This window comes from Condylura cristata, unplaced genomic scaffold (assembly GCF_000260355.1).
Source record: "Condylura cristata isolate star-nosed mole 26May11 unplaced genomic scaffold, ConCri1.0 scaffold00021, whole genome shotgun sequence".
NCBI classification, from domain to species: Eukaryota; Metazoa; Chordata; class Mammalia; order Eulipotyphla; family Talpidae; genus Condylura; species Condylura cristata.
The window spans coordinates 28,347,631-28,373,699 of NW_004567122.1; the positions used below are offsets into that span (position 1 = coordinate 28,347,631).

At 39.8% G+C, this 26,069-nt stretch overlaps 1 protein-coding gene across 1 annotated transcript; it reads right to left on the bottom strand.

The window, feature by feature from the left end:
* CDC25C (cell division cycle 25C) lies at positions 1 to 25,347 on the bottom strand. Its single transcript, XM_004686770.2, has 13 exons — positions 25,139 to 25,347; positions 24,124 to 24,218; positions 23,126 to 23,180; positions 22,889 to 22,922; positions 22,700 to 22,789; positions 16,674 to 16,829; positions 6,834 to 6,974; positions 5,012 to 5,113; positions 3,182 to 3,244; positions 1,813 to 1,911; positions 1,151 to 1,284; positions 661 to 772; positions 1 to 466 (listed from the first exon to the last, which is right to left on the bottom strand). The coding sequence occupies exons 1-13, from the start codon at positions 25,330 to 25,332 to the stop codon at positions 317 to 319; spliced, it is 1,425 nt and encodes a 474-aa protein (XP_004686827.1). The 5' UTR covers positions 25,333 to 25,347; the 3' UTR covers positions 1 to 316.
* Positions 25,348 to 26,069: the final 722 nt, after the last annotated feature.

Here is a 26,069-nt window from a genome sequence, read left to right on the forward strand (position 1 = left end):
CGGAAGCCCAGAGAGAAAGGTCTGGCTGCCTAATGAGAAGATGCAAAAAGTTGGGAAGAGATACATAACACAGATCTCTGTAACCCAAGAATACATATAGCCTTATCAAGCCAGTTTCAGGACATTACTATCAGGTAGCAGCTCTAGTGAAACCTAACCAACCAACCCCAGGCCGAGGATTTCACCGGTTTGGTTTGCTAGTGTGCAGATATCTTTGAACAATCCTAGGTTTAGCAACCCAGAAGATGGCCTCTCTCCGCTCAGGGTTTCTACAGTGTCTTTGGTGTTTAGTAGGCAGCCAGTGGCTGATCCATGATCATGGGCTCACATCCTTCACCAGTAAGGCAATCTGCTCCTGCAGTTGCCGCTCCCCTTTCCAGGCTTTGCTCTGGCTTCGACATTTCAGCAGTTCAGCCTTATGGTCCTGGTGATGCATAGGGCAGTAGTTCTGTGGTTCACACAGGTCCTGAAAGGGGAGGGAAAAAGTGAAGGATCCCGTTGACTCTCGAATTCTGCTACTAAATATAACAGAGATGCTGCCTGCAGTGGCTAAGAAGGAGTAGCAGTTTCTTCTGAGAAGACTGCAGGCTCAAAGTTACATGCTAAGACTGGTTCCCTCACATCTGGGCTCCCCCTTTATTTACATACCCGATATCTTACCACATATTCTTGAAAGAAATCTCTGTAGCCTCCTTTGAGGATATACATCTCTGGGTAATACAAAGCAGGATACTGGTTCAGAGCCCTGTCCTCTTCTCTCAGAGAGCGGCACCTTTTGAGAAAATCCAAAAGTGAGTGGAGTGGAAAGAAGCAAGGTCAGGATTCCATGGTACAGTCAGTGGGAAGGGGGGGAAGAACAGACTAGCTGACCTTCAAAAAGGGCCATCTGATTTTCTGCCTTAACAAAACAAGGTCCAAGAAGCACCTTGCTTATTCCTTTCTTCCACTGGTACCTCATTCCCAATTCCTTTTTCCTTCACTCCTTCAAACTTTTGAGTTGTACAAACCCCTTCTACTTACCTCCCCATTCTTCAAACTGCACTGGAGAACATTTCTTCAATCAGTCTGTCTTATTTGTAAAGTTTCCCTAGTTTTAAGTCCCAGCTCAAGATCCATTCCCATAACCCACCTTACCCTTTTAGTTACTCACATTCGAGGACCCCTCTCTGAGGAGAATTCACAGTGAAACACGATGATTATTCTTTTCTGGATGTCCAAAGGGACAATGGGCTTCTTCAAGAAGAAGTTATAGAGTTCTTCCTGACTGTACATGTTTAAGGCTCCCTGTAAAAATATTTCTTTAAGGGCCTGTGGACAGCACCAATACTTAAAAATAATTAGGATACCATCTTGGAATACTTGGGTGAGGAAGGCTAAACTATAAGCACTTCTCAGGGTAGAGGCTTAATTATATTTCTGTATCTACCCCCAGGGCCTGGCACAGAGCATGGTATGTAGTAAGTGCTCATTAAATGTTTATAGAACTGAATTGCCTGATGTGTAGGGTTCATTGTGCAAGAATGTCTACAAAGCACTAAATGATTACAAAGTACTTCTCTGTCCTTAAATTTATGTCTCTATTTCTAGGAAGGAGTCTTTGCCTCCTATAGAAAAGAGGGAGATTGGACAATATGAGGGACAGGGAAAGTCAACTGTTCAAGTTTATAGCACTAAAATAGGAATGAGGATGTGCTCCAAATGTATAATCCCTTCACTGTTTCTAGAATTCATAGGACACTTTGTCCATAGGTTCTCCTCAATAAAGAGTAATCTTCAACCCTTCTCCTCCTAATGTCCCCACTATAATCTCACCTGGATATGTCCTCCAAGGTACTCATATGGATAGCGGCAATCAATGATATAAAACTTCTCAATCAGACTCTGAAACTTCCCCAACAGTAAAGCAGCCACCTGCACAGAAACCACTGAGTGAATATCCTGCTCACTGCCACTCACAGCGAGAGTGACAGAAGAACCAGTCACACAGCTCCTGCTTTGTACTCCCTTTGGTCACCCATGAATCCACTGCAAGCCCAAGCCTTCAAAGGTCCCCTAGATTTGAAATGTACAGTGGTTCACTCCCCTACTCCACATAAGAGGCTAAAAAAGGAAATGTCCTTTTTGAAGAAACAGAATAGCTGTATTGCCAGGACACCCAGAGAACAATATTCAGGCTAATCCTCTAGACACAAGCGTGACTCAAATCAGCCTGTCGAATACACCCAAGGTCTTCTGAGTGGCACAGGTTGCAGCCAGAGAACCCAACTTTGCAAGAAGTGCTGGAGGAAGTTCCCTACCCTTCATTATAAAAGAAGAAAATAAGTCTTTTCAGAAAAGGATATGAAAAGAAAAGGCTGATATATATACCCAAAGAAGGAAACTGATGCTACCAATAGGAGTGTAATCTGGTTTGACTTTTCTGGTTTGACTTTTCTTTACATATAAAAATAAATGTAATTATATTTTGACTAAGCAATTTTAAAACATCTTAAACAAAAAAGTACACAGAAAGGTTACACAATAATAATCATCTCAGCATTGCTTGAGGTTATCAAAATATTACAAGTAACTAAAGTAATCAAAAAGAGGGGTTTTAGCAAAATAAAGTATTTATGCCAGTATATTAGGATATTATATATAGCCCTTAACAGGTTAATATAGGTGTGTTTATACTGATATAGATATTTACAATGTCTTACTAAGCTAACTGCATGTTCATCATGATCCTGTTTCCATAAAAAAATACCAGAATAAAATCTGGAAGGGTACAGGAAAATATCACTAGTGGTCATCTAGGTGGTAAGATTATAAGAAGGGCAACTAAATATTGCACAAACTGGAATACTTTTGAGAGTGAAAGAGAACTCTATAATATTTACTCTGCAATAATAGGAAGTAAATGGGATTATAGCATGTAGTGCTATAATTGAGTGACTTTTCCTCTTGAGGTCTTAGCCTTTTTCCATTCCCCCTTCCTTCCATAACAATTTTATAACACTTGTTTAGTTAAAACAAAAGCAACAGAAGAATGGTATAAATGGTGATATCCTTTAAGACAACTTCAGTTGAATAAGGAGCCTATCTGAGTGTTAGAAACAGAAATGGAAGTAGGAATTTTAGGGACAGAACAGACCAGATGGTAGCTTATGTAACCAGTTACCATGTCCAGAAATCATCTTACCGTTTCTGGGTTGACATACTTCAGATCTTGGTGCCTTCCTGACACGGTTGGCAGCACACATACCTAGAAATACCCAAGAGCTGAAATAACAGAAAGTTTCCTATACCCAAATTTGAGTTCTAAGATCAATATATTGTCCTTCTTTCCAAATGACCCTTTAAACCCTGGATGCCTTCAAAAATCAGTGGTCTATATTATGTTCATTTGTAGCAATTCCATTTCCAAAAATGGATCCTAAGGACATGTGCAAAATTTTAGATAGCACGTGCAAAATTTTAGATAGAGCTACAAATATGTTCATCCTGGAATAGTTCATAAGAAAAACTGTAACAATAAGTATCTTACAGGACAGTATTTATCAAGAAATGATATACTTGGGCCCTCTCCAGGGCCCTCCCCGGTGGCTTAAAGTGCTGCACTATAGCTATCCACAGCCACTGTATCATGAGTTCAATCCCCAGCTAGTGGCTGACCCACATGGCACAGCAGACCTCTCCTGACCAGCCTGCTGCTCCCCTCAGCACTGTATTTCAGTTGATCTGCCTGTTCTGTTCCCCACTTTGTTTCTAATGAACTCACCCCCCACACACACACACACCTTTGGCCTATACCCTGCTTCTTGTATTGCATAAACATATAAATCTTTTTTTTAAAAAAAGAATGTACAGCCAAAAAAATGAACCTGTGATTCTGTTAAAAATTATTAAAATGGGCCCTCCCTGGTGGCGCAGCAGGTTAAAGCATAGCACTAAAAAGCTAAAGCCACTTCCACATGAGTTCGATTCCCGCCTGCCCTAGAGGTGACCACATGGTGTGGCAGACCTCTCCTGACCCGCCCGCTGCTCCCCTCAGCAGTGTACTTCGTAGATCTGCCTGTTCTGCTCCCCACTCTGTCTCTGGTGAAGCCTCTCACCACCTCTGAGCCTCTGGCCTGTACCCCAGTTCTGTATGCACAAATAAATAAATCTTTTTTAAAAAAATGATTAAAATGGCACAAAATATAAAAATGAACTATTTTTTTTTAAATGATTAAAATGAGGGCCTTCCCTGGAGGCACAGTGGGTTAAAGCACAACCCTAAGAAGCTAAAGCTACTTCAGCAAGAGTTCAGTCCCTGCCCCAGAGGTAATCCACATGGTACAGCAGACCTCTCCTGGCCCACCCACTGCTCCCCTCAGTATGTGTACTTTATCAGTCAGCCTGTTCTGTTCTCTTCTCCCAACTCTGTCTCTGGTGAATACTCTCACCCACCAAACCTCTGGCCTATACCCCAGTTCTGTAAGCATAAATAAATCTTAAAAAACAAAACAAAACAAAAAAGCCTCACGCTTTCCCCACTGCTTTGGATTTTCCGGAATGGATAAGGAACACTGTCTCATTGGGAAGATTTAGAGTCTAGATCTACCAACACAACATTTTCAGTTTATTAAAAGAGTACTTGGGGCCCTCCCTGGTGGTGCATCGGGTTAAAGCACAGCACTAAGAAGCTTAAGCCACTTCTGCATGAGTTTGATTCCCGCCTGCCCTGGAGGTGACCACATGGTTTGGCAGACCTCTCCTGACCCGCCCGCTGCTCCCCTCAGCAGTGTACTTCGTGGATCTGCCTGTTCTGCTCCCCACTCTGTCCCTGGTGAATCCTCTCACCCTCCGCATCTCTGGCCTATACCCCAGTTCTGTATGAATAAATAAATAAATCTTTAAAAAAAAAAAAAAAAAAGAGTACTTGGTAAAGCTGCATAATTGTACCTAGTGTCCTCTGCAAGCAGAAAAGACAACACAGATCCAAAATAAAATATTCATTGAAATATGAAAGGAATGTAACAAAACTTACCTTGGAGAAATCACCTATCAGATGTCCCTGGTTAGAATCGTCCTCCAGCATCTGAATAACATTAACGTCACAGAGAGAGACTGTCTTCTTTAGAGCTGAACCCTGAAGATGACAAGATTACCCCTAGTGGTAATCCTCATGTTAAAGATTTAAAAACCAGGAGATAGGGGCCTACTTGGGCGTGCAAGGAATTAAGTCTCAGCACTATAAAGCTATCCACAGCCACTGAAGCATGAGTTCGAACCTATGCTGCAAGAGAGCTGACCCACATGGTGCAACAGACCTCCTCTGTCTTGCCTACACTCCCCTCAGCAGTGTCTTTCAGTAGATATGCCTGTTTTGCTTCCCACTAGATGGTGGATCCTCTCACACACGCACCCCCACACAACTCTGGCCTACACCCCAGCTACTGTAAGCATAAATAATATAAATATTTATAACAAACAAACAAAAAGCCGAGGAGACAGAGTCAGACCAATAGAGACATACAAGCCCTTTGATCTAATAGTTCCACTTGTTTTCTCAAGGAAATAAAAATATGCACAAAGAGGCTATAAGGATGAATATTCCAGGATGTTTTCAATGGGGAAAAATTTAAATCAATTAAATGTCCACAGGGCCTTAGTTAAGTAAGTCATATTGTATACATTATATTACTATTATGCAATAAAAAGTATATTGTAGGGCTCTTCCTGGTGGCGCAACTGGTTAAAATATAGCACTGTGAAGCTAGAAGCAGCTGTTTCGCACAAGTTCAAATCCCAGCCAGGCAGGTGACCCACATGGTGCAACAGACTTCTGTCTGGCTCAGCATTGTATTTCGGTAGTTCCACCTGTTCTCTCCACTCTGTATCTGGTGAAGCCTTTCACCACCCCCTACCTCTGACCTATACCCCAGTTCTGTATGAATAAATAAATAAATCTTTAAAAAAAATTTTTATAAATATGTTGTAGATTAATTGTATTGACTTCAAAATTATTCATGATAACATTATGTAGGTTAGAAAACATGTACTCTATATTACTTTAATAAAAGAAAAAATTTATAGATTATAGAAAAATGCCAGGAAGAATATACATTAAGTGTTTATAGTAATTATCGCTAGCCTGTGGGATGTAGACCTTTTGCAAAGATTTCTTTATGCCTATCATATACTGATTTTTTATAATAGCCAGATACATTCTGATTATTTTTAAAGGCAGGGAAGCGGTAGAGGGCTAAGTTTTTCAGAAAGTGCTTTCCACCAAACCAATGTGCTATATGATACTGTTTCTTTAAGAATGCATGTTGCGGGCCCTCCCTGGTGATGCAGAGGATTAAAGCACAGCACTAAGAAGCTTAAGCCACTTCTGCCTGCCCCGCCTGCCCCAGAGGAGATCCACATGGTGAGGTAGACCTCTCCTGACCCGACCGCTGCTCCCCTCAGCAGTGTACTTCCTCGATCTTCCTATTCTGCTCCCCTCTCTGTCTCTGGTGAATCCTCTGCATCTCTGGCCTGTACCCCAGTTCTATATGAAAAAATAAATAAATCTTTAAAAAAAAAAAAAAAAGAATGCATGTTGCACAGCAATTCATTCATCTCCTTGCCAATAAAAGCTCCCTTGTATCCTCTTAGATCTTAAAAAAGAGGGTTGGAAAGACATTCCCAAAAATATAATGCAGATATTTATTGTTAATATATTATCTGCAAATGTAGAAATGAGAAAAGTTGGAAACAACAGACATCAAAGTAAAAGTAATAAAAAGGAAAAGATCTATACCAAGCAATCCTCTTATCAGCAAAACAGAGAAGACAATGAGATAGAAGATTAAACGTCTTACCTTCCTGAGTTTTTTGTGGCTAGAACAGTATTTCTCTTTTAATTTATCTGGTATTGGGTTGTCCTTGAATTTTACCACCTGCTCCAGTCTTGGACTGTTTAAGTCCTCTGGCAATGAAGGGGAGCGATACAGATAGCTTCTGTTCAGACAAGCCTGTTGGGGAATATCAACATGTTGGATTCTTAGTCCGTAAGAGGTATCTGCAGGTCAGCAGCATGAACATTTGAAAGCTTATTAGAAATGCAGAATCCCAGATGTTAGGCTTCACCCCAGAATTAAAATCTGCATTTTAAAAGGAAGCCCAAGTGATTCCTAGGAACATGTAAGTTTGTAAAGCAATGTTCTCAGTCTGCCTCTCTTCAGTAACATCTTTCTCTTCAGGCTACATGATATTCCATATCACCCAGATGTTTTCACTCTAGCCAAACCAGTCTCCACTGACTGTCTTAATTTTTATACGAGAAAGCAAACACAAACTTGACTCCTTCAGTTATAAATAAAAAGATTATTTATGCATACAAGAACAGCAGTACAGGCTAGAAGTGTGAAAGGGTGAGAGGATTCACCAGAGACAAAAGTGGGGAACAGAACCAGCAGACTGACTGAAACACACTGCTGAGGGAAGCACTGGGCAAGACAGGAGAGGTCTGCTGCACCATGTGGGTCACCTCCCTGGCAGGGGATCAAACTTGTGCTACAGTGGCTTGGAAGAGTTTCATAATGTTATACTCCAATACTTTGAGCCACCTGGGAGCTCCCCTCCCAGTTGTGTTTATTAAATAAATCAATTAATTAACCCTAAATTAAGTTTCTCTATAGAATCCAAAGATAGTAACAAGGTGTAAGGACCCCAATAAAATTAAAGATGACAAGCCAAGAGATTGATTAAAAAAAACAGCGGAAAGTATGTTACTTTTTTTTTGTTAGTAGTTTGAAAGACAAAAAATCAAGCCTTCTCATAAATGGGGTTGTTAACACAGAAGCAACAACAACAACAAAAAAAAACCTCAGCAAAACAGTCTTCATGCCTGGGAAAAACAAACAAAATACCAGGACAATTACAAAACTGGTACTATGAAGCTCATGAGGGAATAATGAATTACATACAGTGAAGAGCCTTAGTCTTAGAAATTGCTGGCCCAGGAACAGACTAAAGGACAAGAGGATGGACTATGTTCATTTGAAAGGCATGATTTCGGTGTTACACCCAGAGGTAGCGAGGTATATTGAATGACCTATGATAACAATTTTCAGCTAACCCAAGATTCTTATCCTCTTTTTCCCAGAAACCTCTACCTTTGGCCTAAATAAAAGACAAAAGCTCTTTATATATTCATGTCACTGTTATGGATTGACTTACAGGAAAAATAGACAAAAGAGCCCTAAGTAGAAGGCAGTTGATGATCAATGGGTACTAGGAAGAGAAATAAGAAATCAATATTGTATTTTATAATAACTGTATCAATTATAATATTTATCAGACCCCTTTAAGGAAAAGTCCATTACTCATGGTACCAGATTAGATAGCGATCACATTTAATATACCAATACTCTATACTACTCTTTTCCCGTGAGCCCATGGCCAGTCATCTCCCTATGTCTCTACCCACCCTACCCAAACTACTGATTGTTACAGGGCACCCCAAATCTGTTAAGAACAGGGGGAGAGAGAGGCATCCCTGAAGCCCCAAAACCTTCCTGCTCTAAGTGGGTTCTGCCATCCACCGCAACAAGACAAAACATATAAAACTTCAATGAAAAGGGATTTTAATACAGTAAATATACAATATGGAACACAAAGAATATAACTTCTAAATCAAACACCTAAAGTTACCCATCCCCTCGTGGGCAAAAGTCAACACAAAAGGGATTGACCCAAAGCAAGGCCTGAAAACCTGCCACTAGATTAAAGCACCTTCTGGCTGGGACCCATGGAAAAGGGTCAGACATGGCCAGACAAATCTGGGAGCAAAAGAGCAAAATCAAAATCAATATAAACACTGCCATAGTCACCTCCCTGCAGGTCTCTCACCCACATCTGCCTTAACCAGTCCAGGGTCAGGAAACAAGCAGGGCTTCTTCCTTACATGCTTGCTGCTCCATATGGCTTCCTCAGGTCTCCTCCTCCTTCATCCTACTTCATTCTCTCCTTTTTCTCTGCTCTGCTCCGCCCTCCTTCTGGGTCCGGCAGGGAACCTAGAACTTCCCTTTTTCCTAGGGACCACCCTGTTACACGATGACTTGACCATATTGCTAGTTGAACACAGCTATTTAGCCACCTAGAATTTATAAAAATAATCTGGGCTAATCAGGTTTTCTTTTCCTGAGTATCTAACTTGGAAAAAGGCAAAATAATTAGGTAGCAATAGAAGACAAAGTTGAAAAGGAAGACGTCAATAGATACAGTGAAGATCACAGGACACACAAGGTCAGTGATAAATGGAAGCTAAACCAAAGGTATGGTAAAGGATTGAGGAGCAAGCTACCAAGGTCCATGACAGATTTGCCTTCATATAACTTCAGTTTTTCTCTGAGAGGAAGGTAGGTGAAAGTCCCACCAGAATTTCAAATCTGTTGGACTTTGTGAAGCTGTTTCTTGTAACCAAGCGCCTCTCTAGAACACACCATAATTTTAGGCTACAAATTAATTTCAGAGTTTTTAATTAATTAGGTAATATGAACTATATTCTTAGAATTATAAGTTAAGTAATCTTTTGCTAATCCAAGATCACAAAAATGTTTCTCCTCTGTTTTGTTTAAAATTTTATACCTTGAGATTTTATATTTAGATCTAGCAAACATTTTGTGCTAAATTCCGTACATGGTATGAGGTATAGATTGAGATTTTTGTTTTTCAATTATTCCAACATATGCTAAAAACATGCTTTGAACATTTGATTGCTTTTTTATCTTGGTCTAATTATCAATTGACTATATATGCATGAATCTACTTCTCAAACTCTATTCTGTTCCATTAATGGTTTAGATTTTTAGTAATTATTATTATGGTGACAATGAAGGGTAATAAACATCCTTTTTACATAGTCTAAGGAAAAGAAGAAGTAAAGGATAGCCAAAAACTACTTTAACAAACAGAAACAACAACTACTGCTCTGCCCTGACAGAATTTTTTTTAATCCAAATGAAAAAAAATTTTTTTCCCAAAGATTTATTTATCCATACAGAACTGGGGTACAGGCCAGAGATGCAGAGGGTGAGAGGATTCACCAGAGACAGAGTGGGGAGCAGAACAGGCAGATTGATGAAGTACATTTCTAAGGGGAGCAGCAGGTGGTGAGGAGAGGTCTGCTGCACCATGTGGATCTCCTTCCGGGCAGGCGGAGATCGAACTCATGTGGAAGTGGCTTTAGCTTCTTGGTGCTCTGTGCCTTAGCCCGCTGCGCCACCAGGAAGGGCCCCAAGTGAAAATTTTTAAGCAAAGATGAAAGTTAAAAGATGTTTACATGAATTATATCTTCTAAAAAAAAAGAAAAAGAAAGGCAGAGATAAATAAGGGGAGGAAGGAGAAAGGAAGAAGGAAAGAAAAGAAATACTAACATTTATGGAGCACATGGCTGAATAACAAATTTAGATAAATGAAATTTGGCATCTTTACAGCAAACCCAGCCAATCAGATACAACCACCAATCCCATTTCATCAATGATAAAGCCAAAGGGCCAGCAGGGAGCAAATAAGTCACAGGGCCAGCAGGGGGCAAATAAGGGGACTCAAAGAGAAATCAGTCTAGAGAGCCCCAGGACCCCCCCAACCCAGTTTTAACATCTGTGCTGAAATAAGCCTCCCTGCTTCAGGATGAAATAGGCACCAGCTATGTCCTGGCCTTTGCTATGGGTAAAGGACCCCTTTTTTTTTTTTCTAGTGTACTTCCTCCATCTGAGTTCAGAGCAGATTCTCCCTCAGAGTCTTCTTCCTATACATGAAGGAGTCAGGTACCAAAGAAGTTTCCTTCCCTTCCTATGATTACCCTTTGGGGCCACTGCACACTGCTCAGGCCACCAGACCCCTGGTATCCCCTTCCATACTGGGACCCCTCAGTGCAGAATGTCTTGGGCACCATGTAGTTGCTAGGATTACTGACAGATTCTCTCTAATATATTTATATGAAAACAAATGGCAACATACTATAAAGAGTATAAATACTAGGATTATGAGGATGTTACTTCGGCTTTAGTTTTGCTAGTAAGAAGTTTCACAATTCCCCAAAAACTGGTGTGAAGAGTTCTCAAGAAAAGTTGGCTCTGATTGCACCCACCCAACATCTACTCATTACAAGTTTTAATTCTTTAAGGAGTCATCTGACAGTTTCCAAATGAGGGAGTTTTAAGCACTTGAAAAGGCCAGAAGGAAAGGTAATTTGCAAAGCTTGATTCTACCTAAAGAATTTATTAAAAGATTTAGCTGAATAATTATTTTGTAAACTGAGGAAGCATCACCATTTCCTCATGACCTGTACACACAGGCATTTTTTCTTATCTGCACTATGGTTCACTGTTCCTGACAAGATTATCAACAACCTTCATGGTTACATCTCACACTCATGATTCTTTTCTTTTTATAATAGTTTATTTTTACATCATTTTGTACATTTTTTATCTCAGTTGTAATCCCTGTGGGTTTCCCATCACCACGTCACCCATGTGCCATCACCATAGTCCAGCGCACTTCCCTCCCCCCACCATTTTCATCTCATTCCCCATTCTACCCCCATAAAATGTCTCTGGTATATGGCTGTTCATTATTCTTATTATTTTCTCGCCTGGTCCATTATACTCCTGCTATAAGCAAAACCATCTGGCATTTTTCTTTTTCTTTCTGGCTTATCTCACTAAGCATGATTTTTCCCAGCTCCATCCATGTTGCTGCAAAAGACATGTGTTTTTTTTTTAGTTGCTGAGTAATATTCCACTGTGTATATGTACCACATCTTTTTAATCCAGTCATCCACTTTTGGGTATTTGGGCTGCTTCCATGTTTTTCCAATTGTAAATAAAGTAGAAGTAAACATGGGGGTGCAGGTATCTTTTTGAATATTGTTTTTGTGTCTTTTGGGTAGATACCTAGGAGTGGGATTGCTGGGTCATAGGGAAGCTCCATGTTTAGCAGTTTGAGGAACCTCCAAACAGTTTACCATAGTGGTTGTACTAGTTTGCATTCCCACCAGCAGTGCAGGAGAGTTCCTTTTTCTCCACATCCTCGTCAACATTTGTTCTTGCTAGTTGTTAGAAGATGTGCCATTCTCACTGGGGTGAGGTGGTATCTCATTGTGGTTTTAATTTGCATCTCCCTTATTATGAGTGCTGTTGAACATTTTTTCATATGCTTGTTGGCCATCTGCATTTCCTCTTCTGCCCATTTTTTGATGGGGTTGTTTATTTTTGTTGAGTTTCATCAGTTCTCCGTATATTTTTGTGATCAATCCTTTATCATTAGTTTTGTCACACTCATAATTCTTTAATCTTGTCTCTATGGATCTCAAAGTGGCTTCAATGAGTTAGCTACTTCATTCTTCCTTGGCTTCAAAGGCACTGTCTACTTTTTTAGTATAGTTCTAGTATAAATAATACCTATACTAAAAAAGCTGTGATGTTTCTCTTTCTCTGTTACTTCTCAATCTTTTTTGTCTGGTGTCTTCACCTATCAAACCTCTAATAGATGCTGGGGTAGGTCCCAGCCGTTTTCTCTTTTATCCTCCTCCAGATGTCATTGTTATACCCATGAATTAAATTTTCCCTCTACTGATGACTCTCAAATTTGTATGTAGTCAAAACCTCTGCTTTTACCTCTGAATTTCCATAGCCACATACCTGCTTAACACTTTTTGAGTACTTACTAAATGACACAGCAGTGACTAAGAGAGTAAAAGAAAACAGAGAAAAAAAAATGTATTTTACAATAGTAAATACTATCAGCAAAAAAAAGAAAGAAAGAATAAAGGGCCCTCCAAGTGGCGCAACAGGTTAAAGCACAGCACTATGAAACTATCTGTAGCTACTGCAGCACGAATTTGATTCCCAGCTAGGGTACAGACCCACATGGCATGGCAGACCTCTCCTGATATGCCTGCTGCTCCCCTCAGCAGTGTATTTCAGTACATCTCACTGTTCTGTTCCCCATTCTGTCTTCAGTGAATCCTCTCACCCCTCAGACCTCTGGCCTGTACCCCAGTGCTTGTATGCATAAATAATAAATAAAAAGAATAAAAGGTGAGAAAATTATTGGGATTGGAAGTTTGTCAGAAAAGGCCTTTATGGTAAGGTGACACATACGTGCATAGATGACATTTATATGAATGCAAATATTGTATATTACAGAGGGGAAAAGTGTTTTAAGCTGAAGGAACAGATGAAAAGACATTGTTGAGAATAATATGGTCAGTTATGGTCACATTGAATATAATGCCATTTTTAGAAATATCAATAACTAATTGAAGGAACACTATAAAACATCTATACCTAACAGACATCTACAAAATACTGTACCCAACAACAGAATACATATTCTTGTCAAATACACATGAAACATTCTCCAGGATATACTACATTATCAGATTATTCAACAAACCTCAATAAACTTTAAAGACTAAATTATACAAAATATGTTTTCTGACAATAATGGAATAATAAGAAATTTGTAACAAAAAAATCTGGGCCAGTGTCTGAATAGGGAACACAAAGGAAATTAGAAAATACTTGAGAGAAAATACTTGAGAATACCAGAATTTATGGGATGCATCTAAGGAGTGCTTAGATGGAAATTTATATCTCTAAACACTTATAGTAAAAAAGAAAGTGTTAAGTGAAAAATCTAACATAAAATATGAGAAAGAAATAAGAAAGTTTGGAATGAAACTTAAAATAAGTAGAGAATTAAGAGTGCTGAGTGACAGGGCCAACCTGTGAACCCAGGCAGTCTGTCTAGTTCCACAGTCTACACTTTCTATACCATTGTGCTCCACTGATTCACATGCTCTTACTTTTCCCTCTAATTCCATATAATTTCAAATTCCTCCTTTACTCAGGGCTAGAAATGGTAGTCAGATAGGATTAGTTGGTTGTAGTGATTATGTTTTAATGTTTAACACATGAAAAAATATATACAAAATTACTTATTACAAAGCTGTAACAGTCAAAATGACTATTTTTTCAAAAATACTAGTTTAATCAAAAATACTGGTGTAAAAAAGACACATAGGTGATTCCAGAATAAATTCCAGAAATAAACCCTCACATATATGATTGAGTGATTTTCCACATGGGTGCCAACACCATTCAATTAGGAAAAGATAAACCTTTTAACAAATGGTACTGGGAAAACTGGATAGCCACACACAAGGGAATGAAACTGCACCCTGGCTTCATATCACATACATAAACTAATTCAAAATAAATGTAAAAGCTAAAACTATAAAACTCCTTTAAGAGTTTCTAATTGGGGCACTGTCTGGTGACACTATGGGTTAAGCACAGCACTAGAAGTTAGCTTCAGCCACTCAGTTCAATCCCAGGCCAGGGCACAGCAGACCTCTCCTGTCTCATCTACTGCTCCCCTCAGCAGTGTATTTCAGTACATCTGCCTGTTCTGTTCCCCACTCTATTTGGTGACTCCTCTCACCACCCCACACCTGTGGCCTGTACCCCAGTTCCATACACATAAACAAATCTTAAAAAACAAAATTAAAAAGAGTTTCTAATTGGGGGGCCTCCCTGGTGGCACAAGTTTGCTCCAGCCACTGCAGCATGAATTTGATCCCCAGCTGGCCAAGGAGCTAACAACATGGTACAGCAGACCTTGCCTGTCTCACCTCACCAGTGTATTTCAGTAGATCTGCCAAGTCCTCTCCCCTGTACCTCTGGCCTAAACCCCAGCTCTTGTATGCATAAATAAATAAATCTTTTTTAAAAAAGAGCTTCTAATTGGGGCCTCCCTGGTGGTGCAAGGGGTTAAAGCACAGCAATATGAAGATACGGATCCCTCGCCAGGAAGGTGACCCACATGGAGCAGCAGACCTCTCCTGTCTTACCTGTTGTTTATTTCAGTCAGTTTATTTCAGTCAATCTGCCTGTTCTGTTACCCACTTTGTCTTTGGTGACTCCTGTACCTCCAGTTCTTGTATGCATAAATAAATAAATCTTAAAAGAAAAGTTTCTAATTGGGGTGATAAAAAAGTTCCAAAGTTGTGTAAGTACATTTTCAACAATGTAGAAGTTCTTAGTGCCACTGAACCATACATTTAAAAATGATTAAAATGTATTTTTTGTATATCTTAACAAAATAGGCAAATGAAAAAAAGAAATATATAAAATTTATCCCTCGACTTGTGTCCTACATCCCCAGTTCTTGAATGATGTTATTCCTTTATGTGTCTACGTCATTATCAATTTCCTCAATGGTTATTATTCCTTCTTCCCAAGCTCTTTCTCTTTGCCTTAACCTTGAAGTCATTAGCTTTCATTTTCTTCTTTATATAAATGGTCTTGAAATGTACATTTTCAATCCTGTTGGTTGCAATTTCTCATTTAGTATTTCCATTTAAATTCCCGTTACTACCTTTAATTCAAATGAATAAAACAGTACACGGTATTCCTTATAAGTTACCCTTCTTTACAAATGTATTAATTATGTCACATTTTTTCTATTTTGCTCAGGGTAAACTAAAAGTAATACTTCCCAAACTCCTAGGCCCCTTTTTTTTTTTTAATATCACATTATCATTCACAGCACTTTTGGTGATCTAACACTATCTTGTTTATTGGCTTCCTTGTCTATCATCATGACTTGAAAATAGAAATAGAAACTGCATGAAAATCAGTAATCTGGGCTCTCTCTGGTGGTTCAACAGATTAAAGCACCGCATTATGAAGCTCTCTAAAGCCACTGCAGCATGAGTTCAATTCCCCCACCAGGGAGCTGACCCAAAAGGCATGGCAGACCTCTCCTGACCCACCCGCTGCTACCATCAGCAGTGTATTTCAGTACATCTGTTCCCCACCCTGTCTCTGGTGAATCCTCTCACCCATCAAACCTCTGGCCTGTACCCCAGTTCTATAAGCATAAATAAATAAATCTATAAAAAAAATCAGTAATCTTTTCTGTCTTAATCGTGATTCTGCCCCCTGTCTAGAACAGTACCTGGCACAAGTCAGTCTCAAATGTCTGAATTGCTATAGGTTACATTATTTTTTATTACATACACAATTGCTTGTATGTATATTTTATATGTACTATAAGCTGCTCTTCATACTTTATCATCTTCACAACAATACTACTGAGGTTATTCTTTATTGTTGTGCTGTCTACTTTATAAATTATAAACTGAGCTGTAGAGAATGAGGAGTAGAATCCAAGTGTTCTATATTTGCCTTGTAAAATGAATTTTAAGAAAAACTCCCCCACACACATATTTGTTTTAAGGAAATTCAGTTGATTCAGAAATGCTAAATGTCTCAGAATCTATCTTTGAAATATCAGTACATGTCCAATAAACCACAGACTTCTGATATTCCTGAGAGATGGGGTAGAAAAATAAGACAAAAGAACATATTGTAAACCACCTGAAAATCATGGTAGGCATATTCTGTCCATTACTATCAGTCTACATTGATGGTGATCTACTCAAACAACAGACTGAATCTGTTCAACCAGCAGTAGTATCCCATAGTGACCTGACATGCTGTTAGGTGGCCCTTAAAGTGTAACCATGTCTACCTTGATCTCTGCTCACCTACCACTTAGTATAGTGACTATAAACATTTAGATATACAACTTTGCTTATTCAAGAATAAAGAAATATGAAATATGCAAAGATTCCAACAGAGAATACTTACCTTGGTCTCTTCTTGATCTTCTAAGGAAAATTCCAGCAATTCATCTGATATCTGTTCTGCCCGGTCTTCTAATTCTGGATTTTTAGCCAATTCTGGAACTGTAATGGGACTGCCCAGATATTTCATTTTACTTTCCAAGTTTCCACTGTCCTGTCAAGTACATTGACAAAAGTAAAAAAAAAAACTATTCAGGAACCTTACCTCACCACATATATAAAAATTAACTAAAAATGTTTCCTAACTGGTTAACAAAAAATGTTGCCTGAACACAGGAGGTGGGGACAGGTGTTAAAAACAACAAAGATTTGACCCTCCATGGTGGCGCAGCAGGTTAAAGCACAGCACTGAGAAACTAAAGCCACTTCCGCATGAGTTCGATTCCCACCTGCCCCGGAGGTGACCACATGGCGCAGGAGACCTCTCCTGACCCGCCCGCTGCTCCCCTCAGCAGTGTACTTCGTCGATCTGCCTGTTCTGCTCCCCACTCTGTCTCTGGTGAAGCCTCTCGCCGCCCCTGAGCCTCTGTACCCCAGTTCTGTATGAACAAATAAATAAATCTTTAAAAAAAAAACAACAACAACAAAGATTTAGACATTAGAGCAAAAAATATATAACTTGTAGAAGGGCGTCCCTGGTTAAATCTCAGCACTACCACCACTACAGCCTCAGTTCAATCCCAAACGGGAGCTAGCCCATAAATGGTACAGCCGATCTCTTCTGTCTTGCCCACTGCTTCCCTTAGCAGTATATTTCAGTAAATATGAAAAACTCTGCTCCCCATTTCTGGTGAATGTTTTCACCCCTTGCACCTCTGGCCTACAACCCAGTTCTTCTACACACAAAAAAAAATTTTTTTTTGAAAAATAAATGATTTAAAAAAAAAAAAAAACTCTTAGAAGAAACCAAATAGGAAAGCTTCATGACACTGGATTTGGCAGCAATTTCTTGAACATGACACAAAAGTACAGAACACACACACAAAAAAATGGATAAACTAGAATTCACCAAAATTAGTACCTTTTGAGCATCAAATAAATCTATCAGAAAAGTATAAAGGAAGCCACCAAAGGAAAGAAAATATCCACAAATCACATATTTCAGTAGATCTGTCTGTTCTGCCTCCACTCTGTCTCTATTGAGTCCTCTCACTCCACCTCCACACCTCTGGCCTATACCCCAATTCTTCTATGCATAAATAAATAAAAATAAACCTTTTTTTAAAAAGTATACAACTACACCCAAAAAATTATCCCAATTTAGCATGCTCTAAGTCTTCTTCCAAGAATAAAAAATCTGAAATATCATCAACTTCATCTCCTTAGGATGGAATATAGCAAAAAAGGCCTTCCTACAGGGTTGACATGAGTATCCAAATCTCTGGAGTATCTTGACTCCATGTCTATTAAAAGCAAGTGAGTGCCTGGGTAATTTAAAACTCCAGTAGCTAAATGACAAAGGTTACAATCATTTACAAAAAATATACAAGGATAAAATTCATATGAAAATCACTATTTTTTGGGTAAAGATTTAATTATGCATAGAAAAATTAGGTGTAGGCCAGAGGTGCCAGGGTGAATGGGGTGGGTAAGAGGATTCACCAGAGACAGAATGGGGAGAACAGGCAGATCTCTACTGAAATATACTTTTTTTTTTTTTTAAAGATTTATTTATGCATACAGAACTGGAGGTACATTTCAGTAAATATGAAAAATATTTACTGAGGGGCAATGAATGGATTCTCCAGACCCAGAGTGGAGAGCCGAACAGGCAGATCAATGAAGTACACTGCTGAGGGGAGCAGTGGGCAGGTTAGGAGAGGTCTGCCGTGCCATATGGATCACCTGCAGGGTGGGGATCAAACTCATCCTAAAGTAGCTTTAGCTTCTTAATACTGTGCTTTAACCTGCTGCACCACCAGGGAGGTCCCTGAAATATACTTCTAATGGGAGCAGTAGGTAAGAAAGGAAAGACCTCCTGCACCTTATATGGGTTAGCTCCCTGGCTAGGGATTGAACTCAGACTATAGAGGTGACAGCATGATAGCACTGAGACTTAACCTGTAAGTCATTAGGGAGGCCCATTAAATCACTCTTATTATTTTTTTTTAAGATTTTTTATTTATTTATGTATATGGTACTGGGGTACAGAATAGAGGGGCAAGGGCAGTGAGAGAATTCACCAGAAACAGAGTGGAAAGCAGAATAGGCAGATCAATAGAGTACATTGCTGAGAAGAGCAGCAGGTGGGGTCAGGAGAGGTCTGCCACTCCATGTGGATCACCTCCAGGGCTGGAGATTGAACTTGCACTGAAGAGGCCACAGTCAGCTCTGCAGTGCTGTGTTCCAACAAGCTGTGCCACCAGGGAGGGCCCTAAATCACTATTTTTAATGCAAAATATTTTATCCATCCAATTCACAGTTTTTAAAAAAACAAATATTGCTTACACACAAAAAATTTAAATGTCTCTCTTTTTTTTTTTTTGGAAGGAAACCTGACAGTATGTATTTTAAAAATCTTAAAAATACTTATATCCTGGGCTCTCCCTGGTGGTGCTATAGGTTAAAGCATCGCATTATGAAGCTCTCCGAAGCCACTATAGTACCAGTTCGATCCCCACCCCGGAGGTGACTCACATGGCGCAGCAGACCTCTCCTGACCCACCCGCTACTCCCTGCAGCAGTGTATTTCATCAGCCTGCCTGTTCTGCTCCCCACTCTGTCTCTAGTTAATCCTCTCACAGCCCCTGCACCACTGGCCTGTACCCCAGTTCTGCATGCATAAATAAATAAATCTTTAAAAAAAAAAAAACTTACATCCTTTGACCTAGTAATTATAATTCTTGGTGCAAATTCTAAAAATAAAATCTGAAATATAGAAAAAGATTTATACTCAAGAACTTAAAAGAGAGCATTATTTGTAAAAGCAAAATATGAATACCACTAAATGTCCCACAATAAGTTAGTATGGATGGAAGTTACGGCCATTTTGGGGGGAGGAAAAAGCATCCATTAAAAAATGTCTACGGGGTGGCCCTCCCTGGTGGCGCAGCGGGCTAAAGCGCAGAACTGAGAATCTGAAGCCACTTCCGCATGAGTTCGATTCCCGCCTGCCCCGGAGGAGACCACATGGCGAGCCAAACCTCTCCTGACCAGCCCGCTGCTCCCCTCAGCAGTGTACTTCGTCGATCTGCCTGTTCTGCTCCCCACTCTGTCTCTGGTGAATCCTCTCACCGCCCCTGAGCCTCTGGCCTATACCCCAGTTCTGTATGCACAAATAATAAATAAATCTTTAAAAAAAAAAAAATGTCTACGGGGCTCTCCCTGGTGGCACAGTGGATTAAAGCACAGCACTAAAAAGCTAAAGCCACTTTAGCATGAGTTCGAGTCCCAGCCCGGAAAGTGACCCACATGGCTTGACAGATGTCTCCTGACTCGCCCACTGCTCCCTCAACAGTGTACTTCATCAATCAACCTGTTCTGCTCTCCACTCTGTCTCTGGTGAATCCTCTCACTGCCCCTGCACTGCTGGCTTGTACCCAGTTCGGTATGCATAAATAAATAAATCTTTAATTCTGTATGCATAAATAAATCTTTTAAAAATGTCTATGAAGCATTTCAATATTAACTTTTTTTTTTTCTAAAGAATTGTTACAGAGGTACAGGGACAGTTAAGAGGATACAGCAGAGATAGAGTGGGGAGCAGAACAGGCAGACTGACGAAATACACTGCTGAGGGGAGCAGTGGACCGGTCAGGAGAGGTCTGCCGTGCCAGGTGGGGCAGAGTTCCAACTCATGCTGAAGTGGCTTTAGGTTCTTAATACTGTGCTTTAACCCGCTGTGCCACCAGGGAGTGCCCCAACTTTTTTTTAAAGATTTATTTAATCTGACATACAAGCCAGAGGTACAGGGGCAGTGAGAGGCTCCACCAGAGACAGAGTGGAGAGCAAAGCAGTAAGATCAATGAGGTACACTGCTGGGGGGAACAGCGGGCGGGCTGGAGAGGTCTGCTGAGCCACACGACAGAGTGGGGAGGAAAGCAGTAAGATCCACGAGGTACACTACTGAGGGGAGCAGTGGGCGGGTTGGAGAGGTCTGCTGAGCCAAGCGGATCACCTCCGGGCAGGGTATTTGACTCTCACTGAGGCATCTGTGGCCAGCTTGCAGTGCTGCATCCTGACCCCTTGTGCCACCAGGGAGCATCTCATTATTAACTTTTTAAAAGGGATATAAAGTTATAGGACCTCCTGGTTATGTGCACCCTCCCTAGTGGTGCAACAGGTTAAAGCATAGCACTATGAGGCTATGAGCAGCTCTTGCAGCATGAGTTTCATTCCCAGCCAAGTAGGTGATCCACATGGATGGCAGACCTCTCCTGACCCACCCGCTGCTCCCCTCAGTAGTTTATTTCACTCTGCCTGTTCTGTTCCCCACACCTCTGTCTTTGTTGAATCTTCGCAATCTGCCCCCCACTGCTCTGGCCTGTACCTCAGTTCTTATATGCATAAATGAATAAACTTTCAAAAAATATAATAAAAATAAAAAGGATATAACATTATATATGTGATATCTCCTCAACTTTATAAAACTGTATACAGTAAAATACTGAAAAGAAATGAGAGAAAGAAAGGTATTAACAGTGTTTTTTTCTCTGTGAGCTAGCTATATTCTTTATTATACTTTCCATATTTTGAAATAAATTTTCAAAAATAGCATGTAGTATGTTTAAAATAGAGGAGAAACATTTAAAGAAAATATTTTTTAAAAGACATGAGAATTTTTTCTTCATAAACAAATATGAAGATCAAAGGACATAAGTTGTCTACTCTTTCCCTGCCAGAATGTTAATTCTCTAACCCCTTTCCTTCTTCACATCATCTTAAGAACATTCAAAGGATCTGCCATCCTATACCCACATCTCAGCTGACTTTTGATAAAGATGTTTAGTGACTTACCAGTAGACAATGAGGAGATAGAAAAAGTACCCTTGGTCTCTTATGAAATCTCAGGTTCCTGGGTTCCCAGCAGTCCAAGGTCTTCAAAGTGCTGTTTTCCTACATAAAAGAAACTACATTGGCTTGAGAAAGCTATGTACTAGTAGGCCCTTCCAAAAACATTTCATCTCATCAAGCCATGAATAACTTCACAAAATACAGTAAATGTAATTAGGGTTGACCTTTTATCCTGAAGATACAAATTATAGTTTGAATTTGATATATGGTATATAGATTTACTTTAGAGTAAACTACAAAAAAAGGAAGTGAAGGCAATTGGAAGCCTGCTTGGGGAGAAGATGGTGAGATTTTTAAGAAGTGATTATATAGGGAGACTAGAAGGTCAATATTAAAACCAAGAAAAAGCTGATTATAACAGACAAAAACATGGGCAAAACTTAGTCAGTGTGGGAAAAGAACAGTAGCTTTCTTTTACAGATGCTGACCTGGAGCAAAGACTGAGAGGCAGTGAAAAGAAAAAGATGGCTAGAAAAGAGGATTAGTTAAAGGATTAGTTAGAGAATTATCTTAGTGATTAGGTGACTCTGGAGAGGTCAATTTCAACAGGAAATGAAGGACAGTCTGAGGCTCAGACAAAAAGAGATCATGATTTCCTTAGGTTAGGGGTTATGAAGTTATGCTATGGAGGAACTAATTAAAGAAACACGGACTTGTGTGTGATGTCATGAAAGTATATGAACAAGTCATGCAAATTATTCCTATCTATAAAAAAAAAAGTCCTGGTTCCTTACACTGCAGTAACAGATATCTGAAACCAATCAACAGAACATGAGTAATTGCGATGACTTGCTATGGAAGGAAGTCTTAGAGCTAGGTTTCTATCCTGGGGTCAGACCTAACCAAGAAAAAAACAAAACCAACATACCATTAAGAATTTTTTTCTTGTAGTGATACAATTTACTGTTTAGTATACTGAGGCATATACAGCTCTGAGAACCCATGATACTGATGAGTTGTTCACTCAAAGGTAGAAAACAGCCAACATCTAGGTTTCCATTAAACACTCACATTTTCTTTATTTGAGGATGAGTTACATATTATCTCTTTCTTCCTGTGTCTGTGGTCCACCACATTCGGGGTGCTACAGAGCAGCTGTGCCTACAAGAAATCTAAAACCATCAGTAATCTAGAGCCACAGGTGAACTGGAACTCTCTGCCTCCCACAAACTCAAACCACAAGAAAAAGGAGCTACTCACTGGATTGCATTTTATAACATGCTGGTGATGACTGCTGTAAATAAAAAACAAACAAAAAAAATAACCTGCAGTCAATTAAGCCCCAAATTCTACTGTTCAGCTATTCTTCAGTGGCTTAGGAATCCCAATTTTTCTTTCTTCCATCTTAGGAGATCTATACCTACTTCTCTTCCAATACAATGTGTAGGTTGTCCATTACGGTAAATATCAAGATATTGATTTAGCAAAACAACTTACATCCCAGCTGAGATCCTTACATCCCATTCCTGAGGTCCAAACGAGTCACAGTGACCTGTAATCAGATAGGAAGAGTACTTAACAAAAGCGTCTTGTTTTCCCTCTGGTTTTCACTGCCAGTAAGCCAAAATAATTTCAAAAGCTAACTTTTTTTTTTAAACACAAACATTCCTGGTAGGCAGCAATTTCATGATACAAGCTACCATGGTACAAGTTATTATTTCGTATAAATAGGAATTTACATGTGTCAGTGAAAGAAAAAAATTCTGGGAAGCAGTATACAAACTAATAGAAAAGAAAGGAATTCTGAAATGAGAACAAACACTAAAATGGTTGACCAGCAAAAAAACATTCCTTTTGAACACAGACTCTAAACACTTAAGAATAAAGTAACAAATTATTTCTTTATGTGGGTTTCTTTGCTTCTGCTGAGATTAGACCAGAAACATGAAACGGCATCTTTGTTAACTAATTTTTATTCCTATAAGTCAGTCAATAAAATTATTTCTTTTTCTCAAACTTCTAAAATGCAAAGTGACTCGTATCAGCGTTATCTTTATCTCCCCTTTGGCTTTATCTTTCTCATGAAAAATTCTAGCCATTCACAGAATTCAACTACAAAGCTTTCAGGTCTCCCTGGTGGTGTAGGGATTAAGTCTCAGTGCTATCACTGTTATGGGCTTGAGTTCAATCCTGGACCAGGGCACTAACCCACATAAAGCACAGTTGAACTCTCCTATCTCACCTGCTGCTCCCCTCAGCAATTTATTTCAGTAGATCTGCCTGTTCTGCAACCCACTATATCTCTGGTGAATCCTCTCACCCCCATACCTCTGGCCAGTGCCCCAGTTCTTGAATGCATAAATAAATAAATCTATTTTTAAAAAAAACTACAAGGCTCATACTCCCTTTTACCACTTCTACCTCTATCCTACAATCTAATTATCTCCCTTAAAAGTCATACTTTCTTTTGCGGTATTTACATCAGTAGTCCCTACCAGTTTCATCAAGGCCTGCAGAAGTGGTGAGCTGAGTAGCAGATATCTCCCCACTGCTATGACTGGAAAGATCAAGGCAACGTTTTGGGGTGCTTCTGTTGAAACATAATAGATCAAAATTTCCATTAGGTTGTAATATCTTTAAGACCAATACAGATCCTCTTCACTGAATCAACCCTCAATGACTATCATATCATATGAATATTGTAAATAAATCTAATTGGGAAAATTTTCAGATGTGGTTTAGAAAATTTCCCACCTTTTCTTTACTCCAATAATGTATACCTCAATTTTTTCCTTACTGACATATTGAAATAAGTGTTGTTTTTTTTTTTTCATTAAGGTCCATAGTTATTGGCCAAAAAGGCTCCTGATCCCACATCTGCCTGATGTACCAAGAGCATTCCTCAAGTCTCTAGTACTTCTGAAACAGAACTCTGTTAGCTGAAGCATTAGAGCATAGCATAACCAGAATTTTAAAGTACAATAACATTAATAAGATGCCAACAGATAAAATGCAGTAGTTCTCAAAAGACTTTTTCCAGATATCACATTATTTTCTACTTCTCTGTCACAGAAGTCTGAGGCTCCAAAGGATCACACAGTTAGTCAAGGACAGAGCTGAGACTTAAACTCTGATCTTCGAATCTAGGTAATTTTTTTTTTTAAGACATGGAAAATTTGCATGGAAAAGCAAGGAGATAGGTCAAAAAGAAAAGTAGATTTGGGCCCTCCTTGGTGGCGCAGCAGGTTAAAGCACAGCACAAAGAAGTTTAAGCCACTTCCACGTGAGTTCGACCCCGCCTGCCCCTGAGGAGATCCACATGGCACAGCAGACCTCTCCTGACCCGCCCACTGCTTCCCTCAGCAGTGTACTTCATCGATCAGCCTGTGCTGTTCCCCACTCTGTCTCTGGTGAATCCTCTCACCCTCCGCATCTCCGGCCTGTACCCCAGTTCTGTACAAATAAATAAATAAATCTTAAAAAAAAAAAAAAAAAAAAAAGTAGATTTACCCAGACAAAGTGCTTAGGTTTGCAGAATCACTAAAGAGTTTGTTCAATGGAGTTCTAGGGAGATCTGTACAGATGGTAAAGGAATTATCTCTCTCCAAGAGCAAGTTTAATATCTTCCTCTGCTTGGACCTAAAGTTAGGTCTTGAGCCAAGGCATCCCTCCTGTCTTGTGGATGATAAGTGTTCTGCAGACATGGCCTCCAAGTTCTCACTATGGGAAAAAAAAAACAAAACACCAAGTTTTCACTTCCAGTCACGAGGCAGCTGGGTGTTGATTGGGTCCCAAGGGTGCAGGATCCTGAGGAATGAAGACTTAAATCCAAGATTATGGCAAAACATTTGAAGTTCACTGCCAACTCGGTGATGGTGCAGGAAGGGAACAACAGAAGGTATATAAAGGACTCTAAACAGAATCCTAATCTTAGATGGGCTCAAGCATTAAGTACTAGAAGTCTTGCCATAGGTGAACTATAGAAAGCTATGAAACCTGCTGGCATATCTACAGTAGGGAAACAGCTCACAAGAGCAACTTCTTTTTTTGTTTTTAAAGATTTATCTATTTATGCATACAGAACTGGGATACAGGCCAGAGAGGGGCAGTGAGAGGATTCACCAGAGACAGAGTGGGGAGCAGACCAGGTAGACCAATGAAGTACACTGCTGAGGGGAGCAGCAGGTGAGACAGAGAGGTCTGCTGTGCCATGTGGGTCACCTCCGGGGCTGGGGATTGAACTGGAACTGACGCAGCTGGGCACTAACCCATTGTGCCACCAGGGAGGGCCCCAAGCGCAATTTCTTGATGGGAAGAATCAAGTAGATCTATGCAGGGCTGCTGAGGCCTGTGAATAGGAGGCCCAAAGTGAAAACCCTTATCTAACCCCATTTTCTCTTACCTCTGATAATAACCTCAGTCACATATATGCAGAAAGGCC